The sequence below is a fragment of the Leptonychotes weddellii genome, chromosome 1, assembly GCF_054177405.1.
Source record: "Leptonychotes weddellii isolate Sample4059 chromosome 1, ASM5417740v2, whole genome shotgun sequence".
NCBI classification, from domain to species: Eukaryota; Metazoa; Chordata; class Mammalia; order Carnivora; family Phocidae; genus Leptonychotes; species Leptonychotes weddellii.
Window position 1 is genome coordinate 46,949,483 of NC_138369.1, and position 25,696 is coordinate 46,975,178.

At 45.6% G+C, this 25,696-nt stretch overlaps 2 protein-coding genes across 8 annotated transcripts in view; one reads left to right on the forward strand and one right to left on the reverse strand.

The window, feature by feature from the left end:
* MRPS25 (mitochondrial ribosomal protein S25) overlaps positions 1-25,696 on the forward strand; it is a 65,540-nt gene that overhangs the window by 26,357 nt on the left and 13,487 nt on the right. Inside the window, exon 5 of one of the 2 annotated variants that reach the window (XM_081801754.1) lies at positions 1,868-2,362. The exons of the other annotated variant lie outside the window; for it this stretch is intronic. Within the exon in view, the coding sequence (XP_081657880.1) occupies positions 1,868-1,929 (62 nt within the window). The 3' untranslated portion in view covers positions 1,930-2,362. Of the gene's footprint in view, positions 1-1,867; positions 2,363-25,696 lie in introns of those variants that run through there. 2 annotated transcript variants of the gene reach the window in all.
* NR2C2 (nuclear receptor subfamily 2 group C member 2) overlaps positions 1-25,696 on the reverse strand; it is a 97,958-nt gene that overhangs the window by 11,308 nt on the left and 60,954 nt on the right. For all 6 annotated transcript variants that reach the window (XR_014139726.1, XM_081801693.1, XM_081801703.1 and 3 more), the window contains 9 exons: positions 16,055-16,255; positions 14,006-14,108; positions 11,389-11,568; positions 10,296-10,443; positions 9,451-9,544; positions 5,456-5,589; positions 4,311-4,488; positions 2,995-3,116; positions 2,029-2,168 (listed from right to left, as the gene is read on the reverse strand). Coding sequence is in view for 5 of the 6 variants with exons in the window: in XM_081801693.1 (XP_081657819.1) it covers positions 2,029-2,168; positions 2,995-3,116; positions 4,311-4,488; positions 5,456-5,589; positions 9,451-9,544; positions 10,296-10,443; positions 11,389-11,568; positions 14,006-14,108; positions 16,055-16,255 (1,300 nt within the window). In the remaining variant the exon portion in view is untranslated. The remainder of the gene's footprint in view (positions 1-2,028; positions 2,169-2,994; positions 3,117-4,310; positions 4,489-5,455; positions 5,590-9,450; positions 9,545-10,295; positions 10,444-11,388; positions 11,569-14,005; positions 14,109-16,054; positions 16,256-25,696) is intronic.

A 25,696-nucleotide genomic window follows, 5' to 3' on the forward strand; every position in this document is an offset into this window, starting at 1 on the left:
AAAACAATTTTTATATGTTATCTGTTTTAATCTTCCTGATAATATTTGCTGAAGGTATTAGTATTATCACATGCAATTAAAAATAAAGGGTAATTAAGGGGTGCCTGGGTGGCTCGGTCGGTTAAGTGTCTGACTTTTGATTTTGGCTCAGGTCGTGATCTCAGGGGTGTGAGATCAAGCCCTGCTCTGGGCTCCTCACTGGGTGTGGAGCCTGCTTAGGATTCTCTCTCTCTGCCCCTCCTCCCCAACTCTCTCTCTCTCAAAATAAATGAATAAATGAATGAATGAAGGATAGCTAATCCTCACTTGTGAACAAATCTAACTTAAATGCAACAAGATGTTATAATATTACTATTCCAAAGGAATAACCAAAGTTGTAACTAGGTCACTTGATTCCTAGGTAATCAAACATCTCGAATGCCTAATGAAAAGTGCAGCTCAACTGCAATTTAGCATCAAGTATTAGTCCTGAATACTAGGCATGCTCCCTTGAGACCGTGTCTTTGGTGCACTCTGGGCTCAGAGCATGTGGAGAGACTGCACTGGCTATCTCCTGGTCCGGATGCAGTTGGGACTGGGCCACCAGATGTTAGATGGTTGCCACAGATCTTTCTAGAAGAGAGTGACACGTTCATTCACGAGGGAACTGGGTGAGGCAACTAAGTCCTGGACTAGGAGTCTGCGTGGCCAGATTTGTGCCCAGCTCTTCTACTTGCTGTTTCACTTGGGGCAAATCAAGGCCCTGACTGCAATCACAGTCCCTCCAGGGCTGTGAGAACTTGTTACACGGGAAAGCGTAACCCGTTGTTGAGAGAATAGAAAGTATGTATGCTGGTCTCTGCCCCCCGGTTCCTGGCACAGAGCTCTTGAAGCCCTTGTAATTTCTAAGTGATAAGAACATTAGCAGCATCTCTTGGCCTATTTGTTTTTGACCCTATCCCTGACAAAGAGCTCCTAAAACCCCTGTAAATTCTTACATGTTAAAAGCACTAGGAGCATCTTTTGTTCCACTGAGGTGACTCTGGGTGGGACCTCTAATGGCCCCTGGAAAGACTAAAGCACACTCAGAACCTTGGAATTTCCAGTCCCATCCCTCATCCTACAGAGAGGGGAGAGGGGCTAGAAATGGACTTAATAACTGATCACGCCTACGTGAGGCAGTATCCATAAAATCCCAATAATATGGGGTTGAGAGAGCTTCCAGGTTGGTGAACACATGCACACCGGAAGGGTGAAGCACCCCAAGTCCACAGGGACAGAAGCTCCTGTGCTTGAGACTCTCCTAGACCTCACGCCATATATCTCTTCATCTGGCTGTTCATCTGTATCCTCTATCCTTGAATTCTGTGAGCTATGCTAGTGAATTATCCAACCCAAGGGTTGCTACAACCTCCAGTCTATATAGCAGGTTGGTGAGAAGCACAAGTGATAGTCTGGAAAGAGAGAGAGAGAGAGAGAGAGGTGTGCTGGGGGGGAGGGTCTTGTGGGACTGAGCCCTTAACCTGTGGGATCTGACACTATGTCTGACTGTCAGAATGGAGTTGAACTGTTGTATACCCAGCTGGTGTCTCAGAGAATTGCCTGTTGTGGGGAAAACACCCCCCACACTGGTGACCACACATGTCAGAAGTGTTCTGTGTGAGCAGTAAAGGAGACATGCAGGGAAGAGAAACACAGTAAAGAAGAACTGGGTTTTCTTTCACCCACACAAGTGAAAAACTACAGTTTCTTCCATTTATACCTGTCAATCAAGATGAAAGTGTAAGCTGTGATTATTCTGAAAACATCACTAAATACCTATGTATCAGGAAGCTGGCAACTTTTCCAATTATCTTTTTTTTTCCTTTCATATTCCTTGTATGAAAAGCAGACAGACAGGTGGAAATTTCAGTGTTCTCATTGGTAAAGGCCCCAGGACTTAAAAGCTAAGCTACCCGCAGCCTGTGGAAGCTGTGGGACACTGTGGCCGGCCAGTTTGCAAGGGGCCAGCATGAACCAAGACACGCTCCCCCACAGCCCCAGCCCTACCTTCCTGGATGCTGTTCTGCAGGTGGTTGACAATGGCTGCCAGGATAGTGGAGAGACTCATGACCTGGGCACACTGGGCCAGGCCGAGGGTGAAGAGCTCGTTCCAGCAGGCCCGCACCAGGCTGGTGTTGCAGTCCTGCCTGAGGACACAAGGTCGGGGTGGGTGTGGGTACATGCTGGTATTCTCCAGGCCCCAGCTTGCTCCAAACAAGTAGATTCAACAAGCATTTCTTGAAAGTCTATGGTATGTCCAGGATCATTCTCCAAAAATACCACTGTCTGTGAATCTCTTAACTAAAGTCCCTCTGAGGATAAACTATTTTCTTAACAAAGACACTTTAGACTTCAGTAATGAGAAATCGAGATGGGTATGACTAAAGTGTCATCTCCTACAGCCCTCTAAACCCACAGTAGCCCTGGCGTGGCTGTTAGAGATGCTGCAGCGACCCAAAGGCTAGGAGCTGAGTGTGGCCTCTGACACAGCCTGCACCTATGCTCAAGGACAGAGGGCCTGTGAGCCCTGCCGGGGAGGGGCCGGCACTGGCATGCAGAGAAAGGGGCCAGCCACGCCAGCTTTCAGCCCTGCCTCGGACGATTTATACTCAGGATGGCCTCTTTGGCGCACTGTGAACGGTATGACTTTATCTGAGAAGCCCCTAGATGCAGCCTCACTCTCCTTGTCTCAAGATTTCAGACAACTCCTGCCCTCTGTTCCACTCCATCCCTGGCTCTCAGCACCAAGTCCTCAGCATATGGAGAAGGCCTGAGAGAAGTTGAGGAACACTGAAGCACTGGCCGCCTTGGTCCTCTGCTCCCAGTCCACAGAGTGTATTTAATAAGAAAATCAGGGTCACTGGAGCAAGGTCCTAGGTGCAAACTAGAAGGGCCCTCAGATACCTTCCAGGCCATTCCTAACAAGGAGAAGGCTCTTGCCGAAGGATACACACAGAGAAAAAGGCCACTTACCCAAGTGCCTGAAAGGCTGGGATTGACCTGGCCCAGTGCATGGAGAGGAAAAGCAGGCGGGATGCTGACTCGCAGATGTAGTGCACGTTGAGGTACTCTGGCATCGGGCTGGGCATCGTGAGCTGGAGAGGAGGAGGCACACAGCACAGGAGGTGACGGAGAGACAGGGCATGCCTTTGTCTGTCAACGTGAACTGCTGTCACGTCTCAACAACTATGAGAGCCTGAGCTGTGATGATCTCTGATGCTGAAGTTCCTGTGTAGACCCATCCTTATGAAGCCCGTGTCCTTTGCAGCGGGGGGCTGGCACCAACGCCCCATAATCTCTTGCCCAGTGAACTAGGCTCTGATGGCACTTGGAATGTGGTCAATGATGGTGACCTCCCAGGTCACTCACACAGACATACTCTTCAACTCTTGCCTCAGCTAAACTGGTATTTCTTCTAAGGCAATTCCATTTTGAGCCATAGGTTAAAATCTAAATTAAATCAGTTAACAGCGATCAACCTCATGGCTAGAAGGCATTTGGTAGGTGGCCTCAGGGTAGCAATGAGTGAGAGCTGAACAGAAGCCTATGTGGCGGGAGGATGAGACCCCACCACCAGAATGTTCAGGAGTGGGCTCCAGAGCTCCACTGTCCAGAAGGAGAATTAATGCCTTTGATGCTGGAATCCCACTGGTGACCTATATTCTTGGCACTGGTGGGCAACTATGAGCAGGGACCCAGTCTTCCTAAGTGATTGGTCAGGACTCTCTAGTAAAGAACACTGGGGGAACAGGAAGACACAGTCTGTAGCCCTAGAAACTGAGAGGGCTTTGGGGAACCTGGGATTGTCTTTCAGAAGTGAGGCCAGTGAAGGAGTATGTGGGGAAGACTAACAGCCTTGCCTTCTTCAAGGATGTAGGAGGTCTGTTTTCTGTGGCTCGAGACAGCAAGCAGTCAGGACCAGTGGTTAGGAATGAGGGCTGGCTGCCTGCATGCTGGAGCGGACACAGGTGCCTGCCTATGCTGGAGCCAGGCCATCCCAGAAAGCAGAAGAGGCAGAGTAGTCCACTAAAAGCCCTCGATGGGCAGCACCATGTCGGCCCCACCTGGCAAGGATAGGCCACACTTGCTTCAGGGTGAGTTACCTTCAGAGCCAAAACACTGTGTGTAAAACATGAGTGACAATTCTTTCTAATGAGAATACTGTTCTGGAACACAAGGTCCAGATCCAAACAAAAGCCAACAATATGAAAATGAGCTCACTGCAAGATTTTAGCTTCAAACTGCAGGCTGGGGAGGCTGGGGCATGTGATTAGGCTGAATGCACTCACCTTAAATGTGACATGAGTGTCTGAAAGGAGGGGCCCTTCGACCTCGATGATGGGTGTGGACTGGTCTCTGCTGATGACATGGATGCCCCCTCCACCACTGGCATCTATCCCATCTGCTAGGCTTGGAGGTGAGGAGCTGTCTGTGGTATTAAGTGCTTTAGCTAAAGTATCAAATGCCCTGTAAGCAAAAAGGAAGCAGGCAGTGTTGTGAATCCCCAGCTTTCAGGAGGAACAGAACTCTAGCTGAGACCTAATCTAGAAAAACAAGGCGATAGGGAAAAGATCATTCAAGTCTACCTGCTGGGGGAAGGGATAACGAGAGCTTCTGTGTACGGTCTATACATCATCACGGGCACTAAGCGATATAGTATTTATTTTCACACATAATTTCTATTTTTCACAACTACTCTCCAAGAACCCTCTCCGTTTTACAGATGTGAAAGCTGAGGCTTAGGGATGTTAAATAACTTTTCCAATACCAACCACCCAGTGAGTGGTGGAACCAGAACTCTACCCAACTCGAATCCCATTCTCTTTCCACTGGATCTAGATCTTAATTTTGCTATCAGGCTGCAAGAGAATATGAGGACCAGGTGCTTGTGTGGCCTGGCAAGATGGGCAGGAGTGGCCAGTCCCACAGGGAAGGGGCGAACATGAGAGCCAGGTCGTAGGGAAGAAACGCTGTCTGCAGCCCGTTACGGGTGTCTGGGATCAGCTAATGCCGTCTGTCAGGAACACCCCGATGGACTGAAGCTGTAGACTACTTGGAAAAAAATATACATGAGAAAAATAGACTAAAACAGAAGTGGGAAAGTGGACGAACTACTAATACTTAGTCAAAATAAAGACTGATACAAGTAACACCTGTCTACTGAAGGGTTTTCCCTGCTTCCACTGAATCACTCCATTTCCTTTTTCATTGTTTGGAATGAAAAGCAGTTTTGATTGCTTTATATCATGTAATATAAATGGGTCCATGTTCCCATAGTTAAAATGTGGAAGAAGACAGATGTGCAGGAACACTGTGACGATTTTACAATCCCTGAATAAATACAGGGTGGGTGTCAAATGCTGCCACCTGCCCTCCCGCAGCAACAACTGAGTGTGCACGTCATGGGGGAGCCCCCACACTCATGGCATCATACCGAGTAATCTCACTTGCAGACTGGTCCTCCGGCTGCATTTCCGAAGTGTCACCATTGTTCAGGGATTCACTTAAGTTGGCAAGGGAGGTTACTACATTTGCCAGTGTGCCCAGAGCTCCCTGGCTTGTTTCAGCCTATTAAACACAAAATAAGAACATTAAAGATGAACACAAACACACACACAAAAGGCTCTCAGGCCAATGAAGGTATAATGTTAGTTTAAAAACAGCCTCTATGGGGGGCGCCTGGGTGGCTCAGTCGTTAAGCGTCTGCCTGCGGCTCAGGTCATGATCCCGGGGTCCTGGGATCCAGCCCCGCATCGGGCTGCTCCCTGCTCCGCGGGAGGCCTGCTTCTCCCTCTCCCTCTCCCCCTGCTTCTCCCTCTCCCTCTCCCCCTGCTTGTGTTCCCTCTCTCGCTGTGTCTCTGTCAAATAAATAAAAAATCTTAAAAAAAAAAATAAATAAAAAAATAAAAACAGCTTCTATGGGGTGTGACCTCAACAGGGCAGCAGGGGGGAGATCTTTTTGGTGATGGAAGAGTTCTGTGTCTTCATTGTGGTGGTAGTTACACAAATATACACGTAATAAGGTAATGGAACAAAAGACAAACTGGACATCACCAAAATTTAAACTTTTATGCTTCAAAAGATACTAAGAAAGTTAAATGGGGCGCCTGGCTGGCTCAGTGAGTGGAACGTGTGACTCTTGATCTCAGGGTTGTGAGTTTGAGCCCCATGCTGGGTGGAGAGATGGCTTAAAAATAAAATCTTAAAAAAAAAAAAAGCCATTAAGAAAGTAAAAAGACAACCCCCCCTTTCCACACACAAAAGATAACCCACAGAATGGGAGGAGGTATTTGCAAATCATACATCTTATATAATAATGGTTTAGTAGCCAGAATATCTAAAGAACTCTTACAGTTAATAATAAAAAGACAAATGAGTTAAAAAAGAATGGGCCAAGGATTTAAACAGACATTTCTTCAAAGAGGTATACAAGTGGTCAATAAGCACATGAAAGGATGTTCAACATCAATGGAAATGCAAATCAAAACCACAATGAGATACCACCTCACACCCAACAGGAGTTATAATCAAAAAGACATAATAACAGGTGTTGGGAGGATGTGGAGAAAGTGGACCCTCTCACACACTGCTGGTGGGAATGTGAAATGGTGCAGCTACTGTGGAAAACAGTCTGGCAGCTCCTCAAGAAGTTTAAACACAGAGTTACCATATGACCAGCCATTCCACTCCTAGGTACATACATAAGAGAAATCGAAACGTATGTCCACAAAAAAACTTGTACGCAAATGTTTGTAGCAGCACTATTCATAATAGACAAAAAGTGGAAACAACCCAAATGTTCGTCAGCTGATGAATGGATAAATAAAATGTGGTTCTGCCACTCAATGGCTTAGTATCTGGCAAAAAAAAGGAATGAAGTGCTGATACATGCCAGAACATGGATGAACCTCGAAAACAGTATGTCAAGAGAAAGAAGCCAGTCACAAAAAGCCATATATTGAAAGATTCCTTTTATATGAAATGTCCAGAATTGACAAAACCATAGTCAGAAAGTAGAGTAGCGGTTGGCGGGGGCTGGAGCAGGGGGAGAGGGAAGTGATGGCTTAATGGGTGCAGGGCTTCTTTTTGGGGTGATGAAAATGTTCTGGAATCAGGTAGTGGTGATGGTTGTACAGCCTTGTGAATGTACTAAAACCACTGCACTGTACACGAAAAGTGTGAGTTTTCTGGTACATGAATTAGATCTCCATAAAAAAAAAATAGGAAAGCCAAAGACATATGCAAACAAATAAACCAAGACAGGTAGACACAAATGTGAAAAACTAGAGCAGTGGAAAAGATCCTAAGCAGAGCACTGCTTTATACATCACAGAACAACCACATAACAGAGTATCGTGCAGCTGCTGAAAGATGCGGGCCGACACGTCAGAGAGAAAGAGAAAGACCAGTCGGCCCGCACTGCCCGGGTGTCGGCCGGGGGCGCCTGGGATCTCTGTGAGAGCTCTGTTATTTAGTCAAAGTACACTGTTTTGAATTTTAATAATTTAAAAGTAGAAGGTTTAAAAAACAGCTTCTGGGCACCTGGGTGGCTCAGTCGTTAAGCGTCTGCCTTCGGCTCAGGTCATGGTCCCAGGCTCCTGGGATCGAGCCCCGCATCGGGCTTTCTGCTCAGTGGGGAGGCTACTTCTCCCTCTCCCTCTGCTGCTCCCCCTGCTTGTGCTCTCTCTCTTTGTGTGTGTGTCAAATAAACAAATAAAATCTTAAAAAAAAAAAAAAAGGCGCCTGGGTGGCTCAGGTCATGATCCCAGGGTCCTGGGATCAAATCCCACATTGGGCTCCCTGCTCTGCGGGAAGCCTGCTTCTCCCTCTGCCTCTGCCTGCTGCTTTACCTACTTGTGATGTCTTCTCTCTGTTCCAAATAAATAAATCTTTAAAAACAAAAACAAAAAAGAGCTACCTTTAGGAGCTTTGTCTATATCCTATTATTCATGACACACGCCTGGGGTGGGTACGGTCACTTCCAGAGCACAGAGGAAGGAGCGGGGTGGAAGCGTGGGTCTGACTCTGCAGCTCTTGCTCGTCACAACTACTTAAATACCACACAGTGCCTGTGTCCGTTCTCTTCCGTCCTGTGACCACGACTAACTCCTCATTTCCTGAGTGCTCACTGTCTGCTGCAGGCTTTATGTAAGTAACTCACTCAAGTTTGCCAGCACCCCCTGTGTGGCGGTCCTGAGGGAAGCAGGGATGTAGGAAAGAGGGCACACGGCTACCAAGAGTGGCGCTGGGCTCTGGACCCAGGGCCAGCCGACTCTGGAGTCTCTTGGTTCTCAGTCTCTGCGTGGACGGCACGACACAAGAGCTGCTGGGAAATCCTTTGGTAATCAGGTCTTAAGGTCACCCGGGCCTTCCTTCAGGCTTCTAGTTTCTCTCCACCCCGCCACGCATCCATCACTGTCCTGAGTGTCTACCGGATGACAGCAAGCCAGGTGTGATGGCCATGTCGCACGCAGCACCAGGGCCCAGAGAGAAAGCTCGAGGCCCAGCCTCAGGACCATGGGATGGAAGGCCACTTTTGGTGCCAGCCAAGAGCTCCCACTGACGCCTTTCTTTCCCGAGAGAGGATGTTCCTCATGTACTGAGTGGGCACAGCGATGTGCACGTGGACGGACGAGAAGGAAGCCTGCGGGTAGCGCCGCCCTGGCTCAGGGCAGTGGCTCCACCAGCACCGTTACCAAGTCCCTCCTTTTGGAGAAGGAAAACTGGAACTCAGCCATGGCTTGCTGCTACTTCATCATTACTGGGTCACATCAGAATGAGATGGGAAACAGAATCAATTTTCTTGCCTGGATAAAACCCGTCCCTTAGGTATCTTCATGGGGGTTAGCCAGCTTTCTTGCTCTCCTGACTGACAAACACCTCTGTTCACAACACGTTAAATTCCCTATGGCTGATTTGCTCTTAGTAGTTTTGCAATTGTCAGAATCCTGCCTCAACTTCCTCCTGCAGATCATCTAATTAAAAAGAGTGGGGTGGGGGTGGATAATGTAACACTGTGTCAACCATGCTTCAATTAAAAAAAAAAAAAAGGAACTAATAAGTAGGCTTTTGCAAAAGGCCATCTGAGGATAAGCAGCCATTTCCCCAGCACACCAGTAGTTTGCTAATTCGTGTACTGGGGTGGGGTGGGGGTAGTTATTGAGATGAGAGCCACTGAATTTTCACCAAACTGAATTCTAGATCCTGACATGTCATAATGACTATAACCAGCCAGCCCCGAGTTTCTGGAAAGCTGTCAACATCCCTAAAACAAATCATAGGATGGCTGTATAAGAAATAAGAGATGTAGAAGGCCATGCTTTCAAGGTAGTATCAGAAGGCCAAGAAGAAGGTGGGTGCACAAATTTAGAGAAGCAGTGTGCACTGCAACATAAAGGTGGAGGAGAAGGCATAAGTAGAGAATATCACCTTGGAATCCGTGGCCAGGAGAACTGTACCATCCTCACGTATCAAAGGCTGTTGGATGTTCACAAGCATCCCTGGATCAAGAAGACCTGTTTGTCTATTTAAGACATAAAGAAACCCAGAGTAGCTTCCAACATTTAACACACAGTATGATCATGCTGCATTGCCCTGTCCCTTCTACATCTGCAAAACTGCCTGAATAGCAGAAAAGCTCTAACTAGACTCAGCCAATCGAGTGACTGAACCACACCCCCCTTCTCTCTAGAATGAGATGAGTACAAAGCTGGGCCTACAGCCTGAGATAGGATGCCACACAGATACACATCCCTTTGGCTTCCATGCAGACCTCAGACTGTGGCCGCTTTGTCAAATAAAGTTAACTTGATCTTCAGAATATCACCAAGGAATTCTCAACTCTAGTTCTCACTAGGATACAGTTTGGATTTCTTGTTTTCCCTTTCTGTTCCTTTTAAATGAAGTTCGATAGATCACATGGGGAAAAAAAGACATAAGTTAACTTGTGTTAACTATTTGGGACTACCCGGGGACTTAGGGCTTTGGTCTATACTGCAGAAAAACCCCATCTTGAATTGCAGAGCAGTGTATGAATAACTATAGGACATAACCCCGAGGCAGGAGAAAAACCCCATCTTAAATCAGCCATCCTCGGGTCTGTCCACAGGCGTGACTGAAGCAGCTCCGAAAAGGGTGGGATGAGGCAAGACAAGGCTGAAGGCTGTGGCAGCGGGGAAGGAGCCACATAAGCTCCTTCCAAGGAATATCCACGCTTCCTCTAATCAGCTCAAAGGCTGATGGTAGTGTTGCCCTTTGTCAAAACAGGGACTGACCTTGCTCCGTCTTTATCTGCCACAAACGTGGGAGTGGCTATCAGAGGACTTCTCAGGTCCTTCCGGATATAGATTTTCTCAGTTGAAGCAGCACAATTGCTTGGTTTCTCCCGTTGCACATCAAAGGGCTTCCGTTCACTCTGCACAGCTTAAATCACAACGTAAATATTCAGGTTTAGACGAAGGAGTCAAGTCATTAAAAACTACATCCTTTGTAGTAAAGTTAGGGATCTTCCTTAGTAAGCCTGCTACTATAGGGATGATAAGCTCCAGTGCTAGGCACATCCAGCTCAATTTTCAGGGGACTTTTCAGCCAAAGCAAAGAAAAGCTCAAAGCCAAACAATGCCATGCTAAGTCTAAAGAGTTCAAGCTCACTGCCTGCTAAGAAACTTCAGCATGGCATTTGCATGGCCTTGTGGGGGGCCCACACTGAGCTTTCTGGGTTTTCACTTTTTGCTGCTCACAAAAGGCACTCTCCAGGAAGAGAAACACCCATCTTCAAGTGGGCCCTTAACAGAGAGCTTGTCCAACGCATGTGTCATAGAGAATTTTTCTAATGTCCAACTCAAGCCTGCATGGCTTCTGCAAACTGTTCAATGGGGTGTCAGTTTTCTGTAACACTAGCAGTCTCTCCCTTCAGCAGTCTGGTCTGAGAGACGTATACGGGCCAGAAACAACTGAAGGAAATAAAGATCTTTTTAAAAGAAAGAAAGGATGAACCCCAGATCCAATATGTAAGAAAGCTAAGGGGTCCTATTTAGACAAGGAACCTGTGGCTGAGAGAGGTGCCATGTCTTCCCCAGGCCTCACAGCTCCGAAGTGGCAGGGCTGGGGTTTGATACCCCAAAGCCTGTGTTCACCCCACTGCGCTGTGCTGCGTGCCGAGTTAACTGGAAGAGGTTTCCACACACACCATGGGGAAATGACCAATCACAGCAGCATGGGCACTGGATCCCCTGGCTGCCCCAGAATGGAAACAAAAGGAAGCCTCGGTGGATATTTTCCTCTTAGAGTATTTTAAAGCCAGGTAGAGAACTCTCGCTTTCTCCCAACCTGCTAACTCAAGTGGCTTGTTCGTGTACAGTTACTCACACTCCATCTTCATGCCCATCTCTAAGCATTTTTTCAGCCGGCAAAACTGACAGCGGTTCCGGTGGTGTTTATTGATGATACAGTCTTGGTTGCTCCGGCAACTGTAGGTCAGATTTTTCCTTACACTCCTTTTGAAGAAGCCTTTGCAACCTTCACAACTGACAGCCCCATAGTGCCGGCCTAAAAGGGGAAAGTGTGTGTGAAACAGATCACCAAGAGAAGAGCTGATCCCTCACAGGCCCTGTGTCTAAGGTAAGGCTATCAAAGTAACTGGTGCACAGTGTCCGGTGCCGGCAGCCACGGCACAACCACGAGCCTGAGCATGAAGCACGGCACTGAGGTTCTTCGCCTAATTTTCCTATAGTCTTTAAAGTAGCCCTGTGATGTCATGATAGAAAAACAGAAGCTCAGACAGGTTACATGACAGCTGGTATATGGCGTGACCTTAATGCTTTTAGCACACGAAGGACCTAACATGCAGCAGCAGCTCACGGAGGACGGCTGAGCCATCCCGCCCACTGTGCACACCTGCTCCTGGCTCCAGAGCTGGGCTGTGAAGCCACTCGGCACTCCTGTCCTGCCGACGGTGGCACGCAGCAGAAGCATGCATGAGCTGCTTGAGCACAAGGGCCCTACTCCTCCCTGTACTCCCTCGGTGTGAGTCACGTCCTGGGCCCTACAGCTACCCTGGGGGAAGCGCAGGGCTGTGCTTATGTAGGCCCAAGGTGAAGGAAGGGTGCATGCTGTGTGGCTCACCTGGATTAGGTATTCAGACTCTTCTGGAAACACAGTTCTAGAAGTACATTTATTACATACAGTTCTTTTTTCCTAATCTTGTTTACTTTGGTGTCTCTAACTTCTAATGACCGATGACATTAAAAAGAGCCCCGCATCTCAGTTTACCCTTCCAAATACACCAAGCGCTTCCACATGCATCACACCTCCTTTGCTCCCAGCTGGCACAGACCATGGACACGCTCTCCCGGTTTGATCTTCTATAACTCAATACCATAGCTACATTGCTGAGAAGAAACATTTCATAGGATCATCGCTGATGGCAGCTACTGAGCATCCCACTGTCCTGAGCTCGAGCATGCAGAGCCATTCCCCAAGTGTGTACTTGGAGGGTCTCAATTTTGTGCCTTGAAGAGTAGTACTACAATTGCTGTGTAGACGTCATTTTTCCTTCCTTGCGGTGTATTTCCTTAGCCTCTCTAGCCCTTAGAGTGACCTCTGATATCTGGAGACTGTGGCACTGCAAGCCTATGACTAGGCCATTCCTTTAAGCCCAGAAGGCGACTGACAAATGGGGAAGCCAAGCAGACTCTGTGGCCTCTTTGTTATGCCCATGCTTCATTCATTTAAAGGTTTGCAGAGTGCCTCTCCTGGCTGAGCAGGAAGATATAGAGATGGAGGGGCCAGACATGGTTCTTGCTCTAACAAAAAGAGCCCCTTCTGGTGTGGAAGACAGGCCTGTAAGAATCAATTATAAGAGAATGTAACAAATGCCAGAGCAGTCTATACAAAAGGACGAGGAGGACACAGACAGCACTGGCTTCAGAAAAGGGATGGGCTGGGCTCGGTTCTGCCTTGTTCAAGATAAGGAGTGGGAACAGAGGCAGCGCACCCTGGCGCAGCAAACGGTACCATGAGCTAGGAGGGCGCTGGAGCTTCTGACCTCTGTGGATGTTGGGGCTGTCTTCCTAAGATGCTTGGTCCAACCTTTTTTTTGCTTAACTAGGACCACAAAGTGTCCAAAGTTCCTGGGAATTCTGTGACTACAGAGTAAAGTGGAACCAATCACAAAACTCAGGCCTGTGCCCGTAGCACAGCTGGAAGAATACCTTATTAAATCCTTCTCTATCCTGTGCTCATTTCAGTGGCACATATACTAAATACTCCTCCATCCTTCCTGCCTGCCTCACCTTCTACGGCTTCCCGGCGTTAGCAGGCTAAAGTCTGAACTTTTGGACCAGACATCTTCTCCAGTTTCCTTTCACCCACATCCTAACCACAGAAGTCCAGGAGCTCTTCCGCAAAGACACCATGGGTGTGGACAGTAAATTCACTGGGCCCTGGCTCCACCAGCCAGAATGCCCTCCTGCTTTACCCAACACACACACACACCCCCCCTCAACCTCCAAGCTTCACAGAATGTGACTGCTACTGGGGTACCTGCCCTGACCCTACGGCTCCAGCTAGAATCTCATGCTCCCTCCTCCTTCATTACAGTAGTTACCATACTCGTTTATAGTGAGGGAATGGCAGACAGAGTAAGGATGAAGAAGAAATAGATAACACATCTTGTGAAACAGCAAAGCACTGTGCTAATACTACCTAGATTAAAGAAATGATTGCTTTCTTGGTAGTATGTAAATATTTGACACATAACCAAGATTTATAAGTCACAGAAACAGTATCTTGACTCCTCCTTTTGATTCTAATAATCTGACAAACTGGTTTGCTTATTTATATCACTACCCCACTCAGAAAAATGGAGTTCATGTTTTGAAACCTACAAACAAACAGAAAATGTTCTCTTTCCAATAATCCTCCAACCCCCATTTGGTTCATGATGTTGGACCATGATGTGCACCTATAACCTAGGGTTACTTACCGGAGGCTTTGTCGCCACAGACCACACAGTACTCTACCACTTGCGGCCGCTGGACGTCGGCCTTACCCAGCAAGCGCTCCACAGAAGCAGAGTCCGTGACGATCTAAGAAGAATCAGGAAACAAGCAAAGTGCTGGTTAAAAACCAGATCGTTAAACAAACTAATGTTTAACTATAAATTCCTAATCTTGGTTTCTAAGCAGGAAAACCCTGGGCAGAACTGGGAAAATCCCACCTGACAGCTTACCCTGATATCCAGAATGGCCCTGTTGCTTACCTAGACAGTGCCCCTTCAGCAGTGATGGTAGCGGCGGGGGGGGGGGGCGGTTTGTCCAAGGTCAGGCACTGGTTTTTACTCACTCTCCTATCTGGCTAGCAAATTGCCCAGGATGGGGGGGCCATGTGGAGAATCACATGCAGATGCTCCAACATGAACATACTGCAGGTCTTTCTGGCTCCTTCTCTATTCCCATGAAACAGCTTGGAATGTATGCTGAGAGGCATATTTGGCAGAGAAAGAATCAAGCTTTTTTTTTTTTTCCTCCCAAGATTTTATTTATTCATTTGAGAGAGAGAGAGAGAGAGCAAGCAAAAGCATGAGCAGGGGGGAGGGGCAGAGGGAGAAGCAGGCTCCCTGCTCAGCAGGTAGCCCTATGTGGCGCTTGATCCCAGGACCTTGGGATCATGATCTGAGCCGAAGGCAGACACTTAACCTACTGAGCCACCCAGGTGTCCCAGAATCAAGCTTTATTAATTAAATAACTAGGTCTCTCCTTGAGGCAGCTGGGAGTAGAAGGACTAGAACAGGCGACCTCTGAAACCTGTTATTTCTCCTTCACTTGCAGCTGACTTTCTAGGTGACAGTGTTACTCATCTGGAAGAATACTGTAACTGACACCAATATGAGAAAGTGAAAAATAGCTGTTATTAAATAATGTATCAACAATAACCCTTACAATTATTTCTGTATGGTGGGAATATATATAGAGATTGCTATGTAGAATGACCTCTTATAAAACATGCAACAAAATCCACAGCCACCTTCTCATGAACAACATAAAAAAGCAGGGAGGAATTTTAATTTCAGTTGGTCAGAATGTACTCTGGGAAAGGAGGCAGTATTTACTAACTGCACTATGAGGAGTCTCAAAAGTGCAGTTCTGAAAGCTGAACATCACTTGTGCTCTGAACCCAGTCCTATCAGAAGAAAAAACATCCTTTCTTTTCCTTATTTTTCTCCATAGTAGAAAGTTCCTCCCCACTCAAAACACATGGATTCTTAGCAGCATTATTCACAAGAGCCAGAAGGAAGAAGCACCCCAAACATCCAACAGATGACTATATAAGTAAAGTGTGGTCTATACATACAGTGGAATATTCTTCAGCCTTAAAAAGGAATGAAATTCTGACACAGGCTACAACATGGATGAACCTTGAGGACATTATGCTCAGTGAAATGAACCAAATGCAAAAGAAAAAATATTGTAGGGTTCCACTTATGTGAAGTCCCTAGAACGGCCAAAGTCGTAAAGACAGAAAGGAGAAGGATGGTTGCCAGGGCTGCAGGGAGAGGAGAGACCCAAAGGCAGCAGTTCACAGGAGCAGGTAAGGACAGAATGAAGAGCTGGGACCAGGCCTGACGATCTGGAAAAGATGAAGTGAGATTTAGGAACAAGTCAGTCCTCATCTGGCTGTGGACAGCCCTAGGTGGGGCCCCTAAAATATCAGGGCCAAGAACTGCCACCGTGCAGCCTTAGGTTAGTTAGAACAATTCTCCAGTGGCCTTAGTACCAGCTTGCTCATGCCAGTCTCCTGTGGGCCACTGACTGTCCTGGCTCAACTTCCATCGCATCTGAGCACTGCAGCTGACTGCCTCCTGGGCCTTGCCGCTCACTTGCTGGTTTTTTACTTTAGCCAAAGCAGCAACCTGCCATACTTGTAGGTCCTCAAAGGACCTTCTAGAGATGGATTTGGCCTTCAAGGCAGAGGAAGAGTCACAAACCAATTTGGTAGCAGAAGTGCTGAAAGGAATGCCTGTCAACAGCCTTACCTGGATCCTGCCAGGGACAAGGTTGTCCGAGGTGGTGAATATGAGCTGCTTGGCACTGGATGTCTCCGGGGAAGCCAGGATCACCTTCCCAGTTCCAGCTCCATCTGGGCTGGTCAGGATGAACTGCTGCTTGGGGGATCCGGAGGCGTCCACTGCGGTGACTATCTGGATCTTCTGTCCTGTCTGCTGGTCTGTTACAATCTACAAGACACAACATGGAGGCTGCTCTCACGGAGTATCATGCAACTCGCGTACTTGCAGGTGGTGCTCAAAGTGGTGATTGCCCAGTGCCGTCCTGGAGTCAATGCTGGTCCAAGATGCAGTTTCACCAGTGCATGGTGAAATGAGAAAAATAAAACACAACCGTGAGCTTTTCAGAAACCAATGTTCATGGAGCTAATTTTATTTTAGGATGATATCATTCCTACTATTTTAATTAAAATGTCCTTTGGGGCGGTGGTGGGGTACTAGATGAAGGTGGTCAAAAGATACAAACTTCCAGTTTTAAGATAAAAAAAGTACTGGGATATGATGTATGGCATGGTGACTGTAGCTAACTCTGCTGTATGGTGCATCTGAAAGTTGTTAAGAAGGTAGATCCTAAGAGTTCTCATCACAAAGAATAAGCCATTTTTTCTTTTTCTTTTGTATCTATATGAGATGATGGATGTTAACTAAACTTAGAGTGGCCATCATTTCATAATATATGTAAGTGAAGTCATTAAGCTGTACACCTTGGACTTATACACTGCTGTGTGTCAATTATATCTCAATAAAATTGGAAAAAGTCCTTTCTTCTGTGAAATGGAGATAATAATAGTAGATGATAAGTTTAACTTAAAAAAAAAAAAAAAAAAGCCTTGTCCTAGGCATAATAAAGTCCAGAGAAGTCCCGACCCTGACTCCTCCAGAGGCTCCCACCGTTCACCATTCAGGGGGCCAGCTGTCGGAGTCCGCCTCTTTCCAGAATCCCTGCCTAACTGCATCAGTTACAATTGAAATAGTTGCTACAGCAAGAGGGACTTGTCATTCCTGCTCCTGAAATTCTCTGAAGCTGTTCTACTCCCTGTCCTGCCTTCCTCGAGGCCGAGTACCCAGCTTTGGAACACTGCCCACCTTCTCCCTGGGGCACCAGCAGGCCCTCACAGCAAATAGGATTCTGGGGGCTGTTGTGGCTGGGCCTTGGATAAGGGGAGAGGTACTACATCTCTAGCTGGAACTCCCTTCCCTCTACCATATTTATGGGCAGGTCTGGCATCCGTGCTACATCTTGACAGATGCTGACTTGTGACACAGCATTCCGAAGTTCAGACAGCAAACTCACAAAGAATCTAGCACAACAGCTTTGCCAACTATCCAATATGGAAAATCAGACAATGCTGGTTAGTTAAAAAAAAAAGACGACAAAGATCCAATCACTTCATTATGTTTACGGAGTGTCCACTATATGTCAAGCTCTGTTCTTTGTACTAGGGATAGGGACATGAACACAACAGAGTTCCTACCTCGTGGAGTTAACCTTATATGGGGAAAACAGACCATGAACACTGATATTGTAGAGTATCGGTCATGGTAGGTATCATAAAGAATAAAAGCAGAGTAAATGGACAAAGCATGTCATGGGGAAGGAGGCAGGGGGGCTGCTTTAGAAAGAAAGATCTCTCTGATGGAGGTGATGTTGAGCAAAGACCTGAATGAAGCAAGAGAGGAAGTCATGCAAGTATGTGGCAAAGTATTTTACAGGCTGAGGGCACAGCCAGTTCAAGACCAGAAAGAGCAGACTGGGAACAGAAGATGCATGAACAAATCCTTAGCTGATGGTGGTGCATGAATCCCAGCATAGCATCATTTGCAACTGATCAAGGTCAAAAGATCTTGAAGGCTGAAGAATAGATGTAGAGAACGAAAGGAAGTACCTTTCATTGTTACAACCTGTGGCATACACACTCAGAGTCCCCTGGAAAAGTACAACATGAGACAGAAAACTTTATAAGAAGAATTCTCTTACACTTTCCTACCCAATGGTGAACTGAAAGACTGCAGACAGACTGGCTGACACACACTTCTCTCAGCTGCCACAGAAGGGACTCCTACCTTAGTTAAAAGGTAACAAGCTGGCCTTTGGAAGGCCCTTATAACCTTGAGATCTGGGAGTAAAATGTCTGACTTCCTCTTCATGTCTATCAAAACTTATCTACTTCCTAAATTACCTTCCCTGTTAACAAATGAAACAGTCATGTGATTGAGAGGGCTCTCCAATCACCAGCTATAACCAAGGCAAGGCTAGTCGAAGTCCTCCATGTGTTCAGAGGTAAAACACTCTGCGCCTGAGTACACACAGTCACTGGCATGTCACCACCTTTGATGCTATTCCCCAGGCCTCTTGGTCGAGACATAGCAGGTATGGGGCTGGGGCAGGGGTGGGAGGTTGGAGTAACTGGGTCCAGCTGCTCTTGGTGGCTCTATGTAACATATCCCAAAGCTCAGACTATTCTTTTCTTTTTTCTCCTAAAGATTCAGGCTCACAAAACCCCAGGATGACCCTCAGGCAAACAAAGGCCTTGCTGACAAATATCAGCAGGCAGATACATGTTTAATGACACCAAGGAAACATCAAATTGAGGATGTATCCAGACTTATTAAATCTCTCAAGGAGGGGTGGTGAAAAGGTGCTGTTGGTAGAATCATGACCCCCCCAAAAGAGATGGTTACATCCTAACCCCCCAGGGCCTGTGAATGCGACCTTATTTGGAAACAGGACCTTTGCAAGTGTGATCAAGTTGAGTCCATAATGGAAGAGGGTGGGCCCCAAATCCAGTGACTGGTGTCCTTACTAGCAGGCCTGTGATGACAGAGGCAGAGACTGGAGTGCTGCAGTTGCAGGCAAGGAACACTGAGGATTTCCGGTCACTACCAGAAGCTAGGAAGGCACAGAGGGATACTTCCCTAGAATCTTAGAGAGAGCATGCCCCTAGCAAATACCTGAATTTGGGCTTCTGGGCTCCAGAATTGCGAGAAAATAAATTTCTGTTGTTTTAAGGCACCAAGTTTGTGGTAATTTGTTATGGCAGCCCTAGGAAACGAACATAAGAGGCAAACTTTATTTAATCTCTTCACTTGGAACAAATGTTCATACTCTCTGCTTGCAAACAGTAACAAATGGGGGGAGGGGAAGAACCTAAGGAGGAATGTCTTGTTTTCTCTGTGATTTTTTTTTTTAAGAGAGAGTGTGAGCAGGGAGGAGGGGCAGAAGGAGAGGGAGAGAGAGAATCTTAAGCAGGCTCCATGTTCAGCACAGAGCCCAACACAGGGCTTGATCCCACGACCCTGAGATCATGACCCGAGCTAAAATTGGACGTTTAACTGACTGAGCCACCCAGGTGCCCCTCTGTGACTCTTAAGGCCTTCCAAGGCTGGCTACATGGTTAGTACTGCTACAACTCTTGTTTTGAAAAGGTACATTTGTTCCAGTGTGACTGATATATTAGGGACTATTCTGTGCATAATATAAATCTTGTGTTTATGCATGACTTCTCCTGAGAAACAGTACACACACAGAGAATGACCCCCAGGTGAAGTGAGCGGAGTGGGAATAGCCAGCTCAGTGCATGTGGTGTTACAGCTTTCCCTGATTTCAGATCACCCCACTCACAGCAACTCAGGAGCTACAATCCTCCCACACATCCCCTCCACAAGCAAGCTTCAGGTCTCTTTCAAGGAAAAGTGCCATATTTATGGTCGTCATTATGTATTTCTTAACCATTTAATGTATGTAAAACCACAATTTAAATCAAATCAAATTCATACCTGCATTTTAATGTGTCACCAACAATTTCTGAATATTATGCCACTAACCCCACATACCCCCATAAGCCCTGTGGTTTCCACTGTAGAATTTTGCACAGTATGGGAATTTTTAGGACACATATGTCACATTATAGCAGAGATGACTACATACTCTACTGGCCCAAGGCCCTCTCTACTTCTACCCCAAAAGGACCTCAAAGATCTGACTTACTGCCATTCTCCTCCATGTTACCCACTCTCTGTTCCAGCCAAGCTGGGCTCATCATTCATGCTGTAAAGAAAAGTCTGCAAATGGACAGCCTGAAGGCAAAAAAACAGCCACTGGATAACTTTTGCTTGACCTCCCAGAGTTTAAAATTTAAAAAACTGGTTGGCACTACCTGAGGATAGAGCATTTACCATAAAAATCAGATTTACAGTTCTTTTGACAAGCTGTCCCCATCCTTGCCCCCAAGTTCCCCTGTGGTTATCAACTGGCTGTGTGTGGTTGCTCCTTTGGATGGGGCACGGGTGCTCTGTTTGGCCCTAATTCCCACCCTGTCCACCTTCTTCACTGCCAGCTGGTCCTGTAAACACAGGTTTGTGATCCTGAAATAGGGCTTTGCAGCTAGAGCTGCGAATGGAATGCTCATTCTACTGCTTCCCAACTGGGTCACTGTGGAACAGTTATATGTGCTTTCTGAGACCCTGTTTACATACCTTTAAAAAAGAATTATTACATCTGAAGGCAGTTGGTACGAGCCCCAGAATATAAGGGGACCTTGCTAAAAATATTTCCTGCTCTAAGCTCTCACATACTTGTCTCCTCATTCAGAAGCCTTTTTTACTCCTTTCATCTCATTGAATCTCTCCCTCCGACTTCGGCTCACTCACTCACTCATTCATTCCTCAAATGCTTACAAAGGGTCTACTCTATGCCGGGCACTTTGCTAGATTACAGGCATGATGGAGATGGCAGGAGCTCTCGTGAAGCTTCTAAGTTTAGTGGAAAAGTGGCAAAAGACAAGTAAACAGAACAGCCAATGAACAATTTATGATAAATGTTATGAGGGAAAAGATCTGGCTAGAGTAGGAGAGAGTAACACAGGCACTTAACTTTTTAGAAAGAGAGGTCAAGAGAGGTCAAGGAAGGCTTCTGTGTCAAGGTGGCATTTAACTCAGGATTCAAGGCTAAGAAGGGAGTCAGATAAAGGTTTAGGGAAAAGTGTGTTCCAAGCAATGGGAAATGTTCTGGCATATGGAAAGCCCTAAGAGGAAGGAACTCTTAGAACTGACATCAGGCCTATGGACAATGAAGAGTGGCCCAGGAACCTAGTGAGGGAGGTGGGCTGGCCCTAGTGGAAGTCAGGATTTCATTCCAAGTACAAGAGCCGCTCAGGGGTTTTGCCCTCCTAAATCAGGGTCTTCAGGTTTCTTATGCTATTTTATATCTATCTTATATACTATCCTATACAAACACATATATTTTTAAATATATATATATAAAATTTGTCAGATTATTATAAGTCGGTATATTAAAGCATAACAAAGGACAATAGAAGAGATAATTAAAAGTAAAGGCAAAGAAAATCTGTTAAAATTTTTTTTGACCTATGCAAAAAGGTACATGAATCTTTTACTCAAATATAAATTTTAACTCATGAGTAGTTAGTGCTGCTCACAGGCAAAGATCAAACAAATATATTCTCCATTCAGCCTCACTAACTCAATCCCTAGAACGTTTACGTAGATAAAATATTTGACAAAGCTTTCCTCCCTGAATAACACAAAACAGTGTTTTCTAAATACAGTCAAGACCTGAAGTGAAGGAATGATGGACTTTGCATTTTAAACAGATATTCCTGGATGTTGGATGGAAAAAATATAGAACAAAAAAAGTGGAAACTGAGAAACTGTTCAGATGTCCCTGGAGGAGCCCAGGTGGGAGCTGAAGATGGGGGCTGTGGGTCTGGAGAGCAGAGGATCACTGCAGGATGTGTGCTGGAAGGAGAAGCGACAGCACATGCAAGTGGGTACAGATGTGAGGACTGGAGAATGAAGAGCCAGGAATGACTCTTGGGTTTCTAGCCTGAACAATGAATGGCATGGTGGAGGGAGCGAGGGTTGGTAGGAATTCAGAAGTCTGTTTTTGGCCTGTCAAATATGAGATGCCTAAATAGATATATAAAGTAAAATACCAGATAGATGAGTGTGGAGCTCAAAGTATATTTCTGGTTTCAACTTCAATGTAAAGAGCTTAGAAGTCGCCATTTCATCTTTACAACAAGAAAAAGCAAGATAAACTGAAAATCCATGACCTTCCTTGGACTTATCAGAGAACTTGAGTGTGCAGGGCAAATCCGTCCCCAAATCTGGAGAGGTGGATTCACAAAGTCTGAGATCTGCTTAGGTGGAGCAGAAGCCAACCTGGAGGAATATTTAAAAGGTAATTACAAAGAACTGCTGGAGACTTAGCACAGACTAGGATGGGAGTAAGAAACTCCTGGGGGCCACAGTCTTGGGAGGGTCAGGGATTTTAGACCTAGGAATTCCACTTGGTTCTCAAGGTGAAGAGATGAGAAAGATTCCCTGGTGGCTCTGGTAGGGGTAGGGGAAGAATTTTTGTAAAATAAACTCAAGGGTTTCTTCTGTAAAATAAACACAGGCCTATTCCCCAGGGGAAAACACTTTACTTGAGTCCTATCCCACCTGGGGAAAGGGCATTTCTTCAACTCCAGGCCTCTCAGACCTTTCTATCTTAGAGAAAGGGGTGGGCAGTAAGGGAATAATACACACTTGTGAAGGTTACAGCCTACAATATGATTTATAAGAAAAATATAATTGGTCATTCAGATGACAAAAATATATTTTTCAGATATATTCGATCTTCACCCACAGCTCCTAAAAATGCTTTAGAGCCAAAAAAGTGAAACGAGTGTCTTGTTATTAATGAAGGTGACTTTTGGGACCCCTCCCAACGGCAGGGGCTGGTTGCCAGAAGGATCAACCATGTGATTAAAAGGTTGGAACTTTCAGTACCACCCCCCACCCCGGGGTGGGGGGGGGTTGGGGTGTGGGGGAGGGGCTGGAGGTTGAATCAGCCAGTGGTCAGTTACTTAATCAATCATGCCTATGTAATAAAGCCTTCATAAAAACCCAAGAGAACAGCTTTTTGGCCCTTTACAGAGAGCCTCCATGCTTGGTGAACCAGAACACTTCCATGTGTCACCAAGCTGGCCCCAAGCTTCACGAGGGCAGAAGCTCCCTCGTTTGGCACCTTGCCCAAGGTATCTTCATCTGGCTGGTGATCTGTATCCTTTAACAAACTGGTAACCATGAGTAAGTGCTTCCCTGAGTTCTGTGAGCTGCTCTAGCAAATTAATTGAACCTAAGAATGTCACTGGAACCTCTAATCTGTAACTGGTTGGTCAGAAGCTCAGCTAATAGCCTGGGACTTGTGACTGGTGTCTGAGGTGAGAGTAGGGGTCAGCCTTACAGGGCTGAATCATTAGTCTGTAGAATCTGATGCTATCTCTGCGCTGATAGTGTCAGAACTGGTTGGTGTTGTGTACGCGGGACCCCTCCAACCCCACCTCAAAGTTGGAACTGGGTCCTGGAACTCAGACAGGTAGCCCAGGGACACAGGCCTACTAAATACTGAGATTTCATCATAAGATGATAGAATGCTTTCCCTCCCTGACACCTTACCACCCTACCAACCGGGCTCCAGTATAACAGTGGATTACAGATGGAAGAGCTTCAAGACACACACTCTCTGAGGAAGAATATCCAAGGAAGCCCAAAGTCAAGAGGAGAGACTAAGACAAAGACACTAGAGGAATCTGAAGCCTCTGGATCTACAGCCACAGCAAACACCACACACAGTTCAACCCTAGCCAGATTAACATAAATCCTCATAGTAGAGGTTTATTTACTTTACTTCTTATTACCTAACAGCAGATACTGTCTGGTTTTAAAAAGAGTATGTATAAGGCATGCCAAAAGGCAAGAAAAACACAATCGGAAGAGATAAAACAAGCAGCAGAATCAGACTCCAAAAGGACAAAAATCTTGGAATGACCAAACAAGAAACTTAAAATAGAAAGATCAATATGTAAGGTCTCTAGAGGAAAAAGTAGACAACATGCAAGAACAGATGAGAAATGTAAGAAGATGGAAATTCTCAGAAAGCAGGAAATGCTAAAAATCAAAAACACGGTAAAAAAAATGAAGAATGCCTTGATGGGCTCGTCAGTATACTGGATACAACCAAGGAAAGAATGAAATGCAAAGGGAGAAAACAATGAGGGAAAACAAAACAAACAAACAAAAAAACCAGAACAGAGTATCCAAGAACTATGGGACAATTTCAAGATATAACATATGCATAACTGGAATACCAGGAAAATGGGGAAATGTTTGAATACTAGCTGAGAACTTTAAAAAATTAATGACAAACACCAAAGCACAAATCTATGAAGCTCAGAAAACATCAAGCAGATTAAATACTAAAATACTACATCTAGACATATCCTACTTGTGAGACTAAATACAAATAAAAGAGGCTTAATTCTCCCTGTTGAAAATAAAGGAAGAAACTTCTTTCCCTTCAGAACTCTTTCTCTGTCTTCTTGATATGCATGTAAATCTTTATAATGGTTGCATAAGCCTCTTACCAGTCTCACGACTCAGGAATGTTTTCTCAAGGATCTGGGACCCATTATTTTGAAATGTAAACTTCAAGAGAGATAGCTCCCCTACCTCTTAGGCCTCTGGGAGAGGAAGGGTCTAACTTAGTGGGCACCTTGCTCCTATTTGCAAATTACCTCCCATCATAAGGATTTAAGAAAATCACCCCCCCCTCGGTCCCCAGTAAAGCCAACTAACTAGCACAGGTGGGTTTCCACAATTTCCATGATAAAGTTAGGATCTTGAAAACATGTATGATGTAATGGGTTGTACCTACTTGGCTACACAAACAAGTGAAATTCCTTTCTGTCTTTGCAATTTCTTAGAAGACTGCCTGTAATGCACATCACATTCTGATTTAATGCTTACTAAAAAAAAAGAAAAGAAAGAGGTGTTTGGCTGGCTCAGTCAGTGGAGCACGTAACTCTTGATCTTGGGGGTGTGAGTTTGAGCCTTACATTAGGTGTAGAGATTACTTAAAAATTAAATCTTAAAAAGAAGCAAAGCAAAGAAAGAAACCTGTTTTCTGTCTCTTGTACCTTTACAGAGAGGTTTTCTGAGTTGGGAGAAGATTTTGTTTCTTTTAATTATATTTCCTTAACATATTCAAACCACAGAAAACCAAAGACAAAGAGAAAATACTGAAAGAAGCTGGGGGGTGAAGATGGGGGAAAGAGAAACAAGGGTAAGATTCATTGCAGATTTCTTACCAGAAACCACATAAGCCAGAAGATAGAAGAATGAAATAGTTCAAATGTTGAAAGAAAGAAATCACCAAAGTAGAATTCTACATTTGACAAAAGTATCCCTCAAAAGTGGAGAAGAGTCCATCAGTGGATGATGACTGGATAAATGAATTGTGGTATATCCATACAATGGGGTATTATTCAGTCATGAAAAGGAATGAAGTACTGATTCATGCGAAATCATAGATAAATGAACATTATGCTAAGTGAAAGAAGCTAGACACAAATGATCCATATTATATGTATATGAAATGTCCAAAACTGATAAGTCTATAGAGACAGAATGTAGACTAGTGGTTGCCAGGGTCTAGAGAGAAGGAGGAACAAGGAGAAGAAACAGGGAGAAACTGCTTAATGGGTAAGGGATTTTATTCTGGACTGATGGAAATGTTTTGGAACTAGACAAAGGTGGTAGTTGTAC